This window comes from Citrus clementina, unplaced genomic scaffold, assembly GCF_000493195.1.
Source record: "Citrus clementina cultivar Clemenules unplaced genomic scaffold, Citrus_clementina_v1.0 scaffold_6, whole genome shotgun sequence".
Classification (NCBI taxonomy): Eukaryota; Viridiplantae; Streptophyta; class Magnoliopsida; order Sapindales; family Rutaceae; genus Citrus; species Citrus x clementina.
Genome location: NW_006262139.1, coordinates 9,113,908 through 9,124,306, shown reverse-complemented (window position 1 = coordinate 9,124,306; position 10,399 = coordinate 9,113,908). Strand labels below are relative to the sequence as shown.

Here is a 10,399-nt window from a genome sequence, read left to right as displayed (position 1 = left end):
ATTCATGTATCATGAAATTTTTATAATTCATTATGTGTTAGTTCAAAAAGAGTGTGTTGGGTGGTAATTCATATCAAGACCTAGTATGTATGGTTTAGCTTTTTCACTAGCCACAGCAGCTTTGAAAACACTTGTAATTATAATTTGGGAAATTATCAGTCATATACCCTTAAATGACACCCGTATCAAACGTGTGTGAACATTTTTCAAGTGTATCACTCGTATATCCTAAGTTGATAAAACACATTTGCCGTCCACCAATCCGTTAACTTCCGTTTGCAAGCTCTAACATCATAAGGGTAATCTAGTCTTTTAAGATTGACAAAACTTTGATTTAAAAAAACAACATGTCATCCCATTTATCTAGTAACAAATGACATGTCATATGATATATATTGATAAAAATGACATGTCATCCCATTTATCGGATAATTTTTAATAATTGCTAAAAAAACTACTTTACAACCGAATCTACTCTTCCAAAATTTAACCTAAATTTTTGGAGATCTTCTCCTCCAAGCTCCAATTGGACATTTTTATGGTATAATATGTATAATTGTAAATAATATGTTGTTAATAATTTTTATGGTATAATATGGATTTTTTATGAATAATTGTTAATAATATGTACCATTAATAATTTATTTTTTAATAAAAAAATGCATTGTTAATAACAAAATAAAAAAAAATTGTGTATTGAAAATTTACGTTAATTTTTGGGGTAAATTTATCTTTTTACTTCATTTTGAGTTTTAAGGCAAAATAGTCAATTTGCCACAATTATGTTAACTTTCTAACGGAAGTTAACAGATTGGTGGACGGCAGAGGTGTTTTGTCAACTTAAGGTATACGAGTGATACACTTGAAAAGTGTTCACACACGTTTGATACGAGTGCCATTTAAGGGTATATGGCTGATAATTTCCCTTATAATTTTGAAGTTGAGTTGATTTTACTCAATCGGGTGTTTTAATTCAAAATTCATATTATTTTTATTATTTTTATCAAAATTGTTACTTAAAAGTTACATTTACAAAATACCACCAGCTCTTATTTCGTGCCTAACTGCTTCCTTTTCATAATAATTATGACTTTTAAGCCACAGCACCACACACTACCAAAATTTCCATTTTGTTCTAAGAATTTGTATTTTGACGACTAATAAATTGCAAAGTTCATTGGCTTTCTTATATTACCAGCTTCCAGTGTCCGCCAATGCTGCTCTTCTTTAATTTTCTCAAAAAATCAACACAAGATGCACAACTTTTAAAATCATATATTTGAGCTAAACTTGCTTTCGATCTTCAAAGTCAGGCATTAATTCTCAGTTGGTTTCGTATATTTAAAACTAATAAAAAAAATTTAGATTAATGAAAAAAATTAACTTTTTAACCTAAAAAATAAATTTTTAAACACTAACAAAAGTAACGATAGAAATATTTCGAACTATATTTAGAAATGCAAGTACTGATCTAAGAATTGATGTCCAACCCTAAAGACTAAATGGTAATTTACCCAAACAGTAAAGATTTATATTACGTTAATGATGTTTCCTTGCTATTCAGATGCTTCTCAATTTTACCTTCATTTCTTTTCTATTGGATGGTTATGATTAGAATACCAATTTTTGAGAAATGGGCCATCAAGGGGATAAAAAAATATATGTTTGATGTTTGGAACTGCATATGATAGTTAATTAATTGGTCAAATTTATTATGAGTAGTACAAAAAGTGTGAAGTTTGAAAATCTTTTAAGGTGTGAAGTTTGAACTTAATCTTTTAAGGAATCAGATAAATGCAAGCAAATTCTATTGTAGCTTTCTGATTACTTTCAGAAATTACAGGTTACATTTTTCAAATTATTAAAAAGAAATGAAACTCAAAAATTAAAAAGTTTTTTATAAATTGTTTTCAAGTAATTTTATTTAAAGGTCATCCAAATTTCAATTCCGAGAAGGTATGAGGTTAAAAATTCAATCTAAATTTTATCCTTATCCACCACCTCCCTAGTTATTCGAAGATATATATATAAAAAAAATTACAAACTTAAATAAAGAGGTGGAGAAATATATTACTCTTGTTATGGTTTGTATCATGAGTATTGGCCGCATAGTACTTAAACCCATCTCTTACTATGGTTTATATCACAAGTAGTGGCCGTATGGTACTTAAACCCATCATATTGTTTCTTCAAACACAAACTGTAAAACTGAAAAAACACAACCCAGATTGGCAAATATATACTTCAGAAATGCAACTATAACTCATTCAGGATGAATTGCATAATTACTTGTGGACTAAGGTGCTTATATCTGCAATCTCCGCATATGTTCCACGTCCACGAATGTGTCGCATATGATCTGTATCAGACGGAGTAGGATTGCTGAATTGGGTCGATATCCAGTCCTTTAAGCCTAATCAGTGATTCGACGTGCCCTTTCAGTGTATGCAGTTCTCTCAATCTGAAAAAAATCAAAATATTGAATGCATAAGAGTGTACACTCCGAGCATTAAATTTCAGCTTTTAAGAGTAGAAATTAAGTAAGTAATGTAGTTTGTTAGCGTTATATTTATATGTTTTACCTAGCAATCTCAGCTCTTCTTCTTGCTTCTTCAGCCATCCGGCTAAGTTGTCCGTAACTGCTTCGTACACTGAACATATTGGAGTCATGTGGGTGCAACCCATGGAGGGTTCTCTGTGCCTGTGCCCATAGACGCTCACGTTCTTCTTTTCCGAAATCTCTTTTAGTTGTGAAGGCAATCTGCAAAATAGCAATTACACTATGGAGAGTGAGCAAGAAATTAAGCTCCAGTTCTTGAATAAAATATGTTGAACTCAAGCCATCAATACCCTTTGTTCAAAGACAAGATCCCAAAAATTCCTGCTAAGCACATATCGGATGAAGAACTTTATAAAATCAAGCGGAATGTAGAAGATGATATTATAAAGCCAAATCACACCAGCCCAACCCCATCCTATTCCTTCAATTGTAGCAAAGCTCCAGGTTGCATAGACGGCAATCAGTGTAGCAGTCTGCTCAAAGAATTAAAAAGGATCAACTCATCCACTATATGTAAGAAAGGCCAAAAGGAAACAGCATTTATCACTCACCAGCTGAGCAACAAAGAAAGCCAGAGCAAGAAACAGGACAGGACACTCGACGTAAGACCAACTCCTTGCACGTGTCACGAATAGGTGGGCCTGACTAATGGAACTCACTTGCAGGTATACTGCCGAGGCAAGTTTTCTCCAGTCGTCCACATCCTTTTTGTTAAGACTTGAAATGCCAAATGTACGCTGAATGTTGCATACTGAGTTTCAGTCCAAATTATTGAAGACAATGTAAAGGCAAATATTATTCTCTATATTATTAAATCAAGGAAAACGGGCATACATAACACCCAAATTGGGTGACATGATAACACAAAAGATAAATCACATTACTGGAAAGAAGTCTGTTCGGTATGCTGTCCAAAAGAAAATCACAGTCATCATTGCCAAGTAACCACCAAGAATGCTTCCAGTTACAAAGACCTCGGTCAAATTCCACCTTTCTGGATGAGGAGATGGTCTGACTCTATCTTTTGATATTGTAATAATAATAGCACCTGGCAATCAATGTACCGGATAAATATCAATAGACAAGTATATTTCTTATTTGAAATCGATGCACCTGGATGAAAAAGAATACAAACAGTTACGATATACATGCTGAGTCAAGGAAATACAAACCATCATTGAGAATAGCAATTATCAGCACCATGAAGGGTGGAAAGTTAAACTGCCAGATAAGAGCTAGCAGCCTGAAACCAAACTGTCACCAAGAGAAACAGGTAAGACGTCAAGCTGAGATATTCAAGCTACTTTTGTGAAGACTCTTTCATATTCATCAGTAGGGCAATAATTACTATAGAAGATCAAAGTTGCAAATACCAAATAAATTACACCATAATCTCCTACATAGTATTTGAAACAAGCAGCAAACAACTTACTCCAATATGGATGGTAATGGAGACTGCATATATCTGCGACAAGAAAGAAATTAATTAAGCATCAAAAAAGTGAGGACAGAGCAAGAAGGAATCAACTAATTCAAGTAAACAATGCTCGTGTTCTTGTTTCAATTTTGCAAAAGTCTGAGACAGTGTAAAGAAGTTACCAGTGCCCACAAAAATCAAGTTTTCATGAACAGCACCACCGCCAACGTCTTGGTTTATTATATTATTTATTATTATTTTACCTCAGGCTCTAAAAGTAGTTTACAGAACAGTGACATGTTATTTCAGTCTCAGTGCTTTCTTGACCACCAGGCACTCAAGCAGGGTAAAATGCAAGCTTTAAATTATTAGTTTGTTTGTAGGTTAAGGAATGTGGAATAGATAGAATTAGATGGGTTGTGAATTCCCTCACACAAATCCCATCCATCTCTACACTATCGACTATAGAACACCTTTTCCTTAGAATTGAAACAAATCCTCACCGTGTAATTTCTCATCCTCTGGAATATTGCGCGACTATTTAGAACGGCAGTAATGATAACATTAAGGCCAGGTTCTGTCAGGACAATGTCGGCAGCACTACGAGCTGCATCAGTTGCATCAGCAACAGCTATGCCAATGTCTGCTTTCTTTAGAGCGGGAGCATCATTGACACCGTTACCAATCATTCCACAGATATGGTTCCTAGTTTGCAAATGCTTCACAATCTCATATTTGTGCTCTATAAAGAAAATAAGGACAGCCGTGTAAACAAGGGTAAAAAATAGAAATATGCTATGATTAAAATATAATGAAAAGGTTGTAGGATGTAGTCATCCATACATCAAGTTCAATAAAAGCTATACAACACTAACTTCAGTATGTGATCGACTACTTAATGCAAATTAGGAGATCAAGCTTCGTACCAGGGAAAACACCAGCAAACCCATCAGCTTTCTCAATCAACTCGTCCACCGGTAAAGCAACTATCGACTCATCCCTGTCCTGCCCTAATAAGGCTGATGAAGGATACATGTTGGTTCCCATTCCAAGACGACGTCCTGTTTCTTTTGCTATTGCAAGTTGATCACCTGAGAAAGAGGAAAAGTCAAACAGATTGAATATCCATGAAAACGCCAATTAAAACATTCTGAAAAGGTAAAACCATAAGAGTATTTAAATTCCACCAGGAATGCAAAAGAAAACTGACATATAAGCATTTTTGCAGATAGAACGATTAAACAAAACCAGAAACAACAAAATTTCTCTAGATATAAATGGTGCCTAAACAAAGACTAAATATTAAGATTACAAATTAGGAAGACATAATACAGTAAATGGGAGAAGCACCTGTAGTCATTTTCACGCTCAACTAGGAACACATAATACAATAAATGGGAGAAGCACCTGTGATCATTTTCACGCTCAACCCAAGACTCAGTGCCCTTCTTATTGTTTCTGCACTATCATGCCTAGGAGGATCAAACAAAGGAATGAGTCCAATAAATTGCCATGGGCTTCCTGAGCTCTCTTTTGATCCATCAGGAACTTCCTGAAACCAAATTAATAAATATAGACTTTGTTAATACAAATTGCAATTGAAGTAATGCACCGCTATAGTGATGTGAAGATACGACCTAGAACAATGACTTAGGTAACTCATATACCTGATATGCCACTGCAAGAGACCGTAATCCTCGTTCTGCAAACTTATCAATCACAGCATTGATTCTGCGTCCTATCTCTGATTTGTTGTGTACAAGATTTAAAATCTGAAAGTCAAAATAAAAGCATAAATTATATCAAATGGCATTTCAGAATCCTAGAACATACTATTAGTTGTTGACAATCATACCTGCTCTGGAGCACCTTTGGTGACCCTATGCATTTTACCTTCACTGTCGATATATGTCAGAGCTGTTCGTTTACCTGTGGGGTCAAATGGAAGGAAGTGAACTTCTTGGATATCAGCCCTTGCCTTGTTTATGGTCAAAAGCAAAGAAATCAGTGTCAACAAAATGATAAGACGAAAAAATAAGAAAATCTTCTACAAGTTGCCTTTGAGAATACAAAATTTCAACAACAGTTAAGCTTAGCTAGAGTAAAATACATACATGAAATTCTAGAATTCATAAATATACCTTCTTTGGATCAGCCAACATTCCTACTATAGCAGCATCTATTACATCTAGGTTTTCCACTTGGGAGGCTCGAGCTGCCATCAGAACAACAGTGTCTGCATCCACTCCTTTAGCAAAGATCTGAACAATGATCCAGGCCAAATGTTGAAATACAAATTGCAATTCTAAAAGTGAGCAAAATTTACACCAACCTCAATTAGATTCTTGTCAACTGTTAATTTGTTCAAAGTTAGAGTTCCAGTTTTGTCACAGCAAAGCACATCCATGCCTGCCATATCGACTATCGCACTGATTCTCTTTGTGATAACACCCTGCAGTAATTAGACCATATATGCTTGCAACTATCAACTAATGACCACTAAAAGTAACATCATTATAAATAACAACTAAGACCAACCTGCCGAGACAATCGTTTGGAACCAATTGCCATTGTCACTGATAAAACAGTAGGCATGGCGATAGGAATTCCTCCAATAAGAAGCACAAGTAAATTATCAAGTCCTGTGCGGTATTCCCTGTGTTGAACCGCGTACATGACAATGATCTCTAATATTAACCCCAGTGCAATTGAACATATGCAGTATTTTCCAACTGCAGTCAAGATCTGTAAACAAGCCCGAGAGCAAGAGTTTCGGTGAATGATAATGTGAGATTGAAAATAAAAACAAGTCTTAAGGAATGTGAATTCACATTTTCTTGCCTTTTGAAAGTGACCCACATGATTTGTGGTATCCACAAGGTGTACAGCCCTGCCAAGGAAGGTATGAACACCAGTGGCAATGACCACAGCTTGAATCTCCCCTTGTTTGCACGTAGAGCCTGAATGTACACAGTCACCAGGGCCCTTACTTACAGGAATAGACTCGCCTGTGAGAGCAGACTGCAACGTACAAATTGAAAGAATTTAAATTAAATAGACCAACTTTACCAAATCAATTCAAGCATACAAAGATTGCAAAAGCTCACCTGATCAATTGTCAATGGATCACCTTCGAGGAGACGAGCATCAGCAGGAACAATGTCACCAAGCTTAACACTAATGACATCACCAGGAACAAGAATGGCTGCATCTTCCTCCTTCCACTTTCCATCTCGAAGGACCTGAAATAATATCTCCAATTACAGAAATAATAGAGCCTAGAGCCACAAACTCTTCTTACAAAGTATTATTTTACAAATTAATATGACATAACAGTTTCTGATTCCAATTCTCATTGAGTTAAGTTGACATGAAGTTCATAATAAACTTATTAGATATGCATATGCACTAATCTTAACCTGACAACTATTCAAGTGCAGTCAGTACCTTAGCTTGGGGAGCAAGATGAGCCATGAGAGCTGCGCTGGCAGCACCTGCATTGTTTTCTAAAACGTAACAGACTGTTGAATTGGTAAGAAGCAGGGTTGTTATCCCAATAAAATCTTGCCATTCAGGAGGTTTACCCTGCAACAATGAAATTCCCAACAGTAAGATTAAATTTAATGAAGCCTAAATTCCTTGTTGAAATATATTTCCATTTTGCTATTTATGCTTCTTTAAATTCCTTATTTAGAATATGGGTCGGGATCCGTTTATTTATATTTGGAAAAATTTATTCATTTCATAACCGGTCGAATTCGATTTGTTTTGGTAAATAAGCTATTTCCATCTAATCTAAATTTTATATCTCTAACTCATTTATTCATTTAAGATTTATTTAATTAAATTACTTAGCTACATTTATTAAATTTTTTAAAAATAAAATTATTAAGTTGAAAGGTTTGTTTCGTAACGAACTGGGAATAAGACAAAAAGAAAAGTATGAGATGAATCAAATGAAATTTTTGATAATTTTTTTCGCTTAATTTTTTTGTTTATTAATTTTTATTTGAGGATCAATTGTAGGTAAATAAATTTAAAAGAGTTCAACTTGACCGCTAATTATATTAAATCAATATTTATTTATTAAATGAATCTAACTCCAAATCTAATAAATGGTCTAATTTAAATCCATCAAATTTTAATAAAATTTGCTTAGAAATAGAGCAAAATTCGTTTTGATACCCCTAAATGAATATGCGTTGAAAATTGTTAGTCGCCGCTAGGGTTGGTTTTGGGCCCGAGTATCGCAATGTCCAGATCTGGCCTGGATGAATTTTTAGACATCCAGACCACCTAGTCTAGGTTTTTAATATGGATTTTATATTTTTTAATATTATATATTATATATTTTTATTTTTTTGTAATTTTATAAGTTTAAATTTATTTTAATAAAATTTGACATGAAAATATAAACTTTAAGTGTTTAAAACTTTACATATGCGTAATAGATGAGTAAAATAAATATAAATATTTATATATTTTATAATATTTTATTAATAAAATTCAGATTTTGTCCCGAGTCATGGATTTATCAAATGATGCCCAAAATCGGCTCATCTTCATGAATACCCAGCCACATCACCTAAGTGCAGTTCGTGTTTAGACCGAACGGGTATTTTTACCACCCCTAATCGCGGCACGGCAAGGCAAGGACATCCTATATCCTATAAGAAGGTGAATTTGACATGAGGTAATTTCAAAAGAAAAAAAAAATTCTGCGAAGCAATTTCGAAAATTCTTAAGACCCCCAAGTCTGTTTCAAAAATTTATATTGAAAAATTTCGTAAAAACCCAATTGAGCCACGTGACCCACTTCACCCCAGTGTTATCTGGTCAAAATTTCATTTTTGATGTTGCTTACAAAATGAGTTAATAAACATATTTTCATTTCCAAAAACATCAAGTAGAAAACACCATTTTTTTTTTCTAAAACAAATTATAAAAATGTAATTTGAAAAACAGTACTCAATACTCACTCCTCCATTTGCCAGTACGATTGCCATGACAGCTGCAGCTTCCATGACCCATGAGAGAGGGTTCCACATAAATCCCAAAAACTTCAAAATTTTACTTTCCTGGAAGACCCACCCAAAAAAAAAAAAAAAAAATTACAATCTGCAAAAAAATAATATCTTACAATGATTAAAAAAGTATCTTTTTTCATTAATAGAACTTTCCAATAGGAAAGCTAACAAGGAAAAGAATGATAAAAGTAAAAATTACCCGTTTCTCCTCAAGCTTGTTGTAGCCGAATATGGAAAGTCTCTGCTCAGCAGCCTCCGTCGAAAGGCCCCCTTGACGGCACTTCAAAGACTCAAAAACCTCTTCCATCGGCACCTTTTCCTGCAGACCAAAAACCTGAACTTCCTCACAAAACAAAAACACTTTATAACACTGAAGAAAACGACGACACCCTCATGATTTGATGAAATAGTCATAGACATACTCTTATTTTTGGAAATTGTCACATAGATAACTTTTTAGACAACTTTTTTCAGATAAAATTTAGTCTGGTTATTATAATAAAAAAAATATAATTGTCATAAAAGAGATCCATGAGTCTGTGTGACGATTTTTCAAAATAAAAAGATCACCGCGGCCATCTATTGCCAGGCCACAGGAGCGTCGGTGTCTTTTTCTTAATGGTAAACTAAAAACAAAACGCAAAAAACAGTAATAAAGCAATCAAGAACTGAGATGACAAACTCTGTTTCAATACCAAATCCACAGCTTCATTCATTATGCTCTCCATTTCTTCTCAATGAACTCACTGTCGTTACCTTCCTTCAAACCCCTTAAAAACCAAGTAATTAAACAAATCATGTTAAAACAAAATCACAGGAAAAAAAAACGATGGAAAGAGAGAGAGAGAGAGACTCAAAAACAGAGTAATGTGTTTTGCTTTTCACCTTTTAATTTGAGAAAATTCTTTGTCTGTAGAGAGAGAAGGAGAGAATAGTTTTAATCTCTCTCTCTAGAATCTATAAGCGGCAGCTTCTTCAAGTGCAAGATTCTTTTTATGTGTCTGTACATTCTCTCTTTCCTACATTTTTAAAAATTTTTTTTTTCATTTGGGCAGTTCAGTACGTAAGTAGCTTGATGTTGATAAATTGTTCGCATGTTCTGTCTTTTCCTTTTATTTTCTTCCTTGTAAACTAATCTAGAATTTCAGTGAAAACAACCCTATTGTAAATAATTGTATCTACACTACTGCATTAACTGAAGTATCTCTGCATGGCAAGGCCGGCTCTTTTGCCCTGAAGCCAATGCAATGAGGAATTGTTTAGGGCTCCATTTTGTAATAAAGAAGATGATTTTTCTTACGTGTGAAACAAAATATTCAGGACGAGTGTGAGGAAAACATAAATCACAACATTCTAATTCAATTTGTGCAGCGGGTGCACAGTGGATTCAGTTCT

At 34.1% G+C, this 10,399-nt stretch overlaps 1 protein-coding gene across 1 annotated transcript; it reads right to left on the bottom strand.

Annotated features, from left to right (window-relative positions):
- Positions 1-2,064: 2,064 nt before the first annotated feature.
- LOC18038908 (plasma membrane ATPase 2) lies at positions 2,065-9,045 on the bottom strand. The gene is made up of 18 exons (XM_024181927.1): positions 8,957-9,045; positions 7,425-7,562; positions 7,085-7,219; positions 6,516-6,998; positions 6,310-6,429; positions 6,119-6,238; positions 5,833-5,955; positions 5,645-5,749; positions 5,385-5,529; positions 4,904-5,068; positions 4,481-4,719; positions 3,993-4,025; positions 3,733-3,814; positions 3,445-3,608; positions 3,112-3,297; positions 2,851-3,033; positions 2,583-2,761; positions 2,065-2,461 (listed from the first exon to the last, which is right to left on the bottom strand). The coding sequence occupies exons 1-18, from the start codon at positions 9,023-9,025 to the stop codon at positions 2,365-2,367; spliced, it is 2,766 nt and encodes a 921-aa protein (XP_024037695.1). The 5' UTR covers positions 9,026-9,045; the 3' UTR covers positions 2,065-2,364.
- Positions 9,046-10,399: the final 1,354 nt, after the last annotated feature.

Bases quoted from the DNA above. Each gene is read 5' to 3' on its own strand.
- LOC18038908 (XM_024181927.1), bottom strand. From the start codon at position 9,025: ATGTGGAACCCTCTCTCATGGGTCATGGAAGCTGCAGCTGTCATGGCA. The intron at 6,239-6,309 runs GTTGGTGTAAAT...ATCATTGTTCAG, and splicing joins TTGACAAGAATCTAATTGAG to ATCTTTGCTAAAGGAGTGGA. The intron at 5,530-5,644 runs GTATATGAGTTA...ATTTGGTTTCAG, and splicing joins CTCTTGCAGTGGCATATCAG to GAAGTTCCTGATGGATCAAA.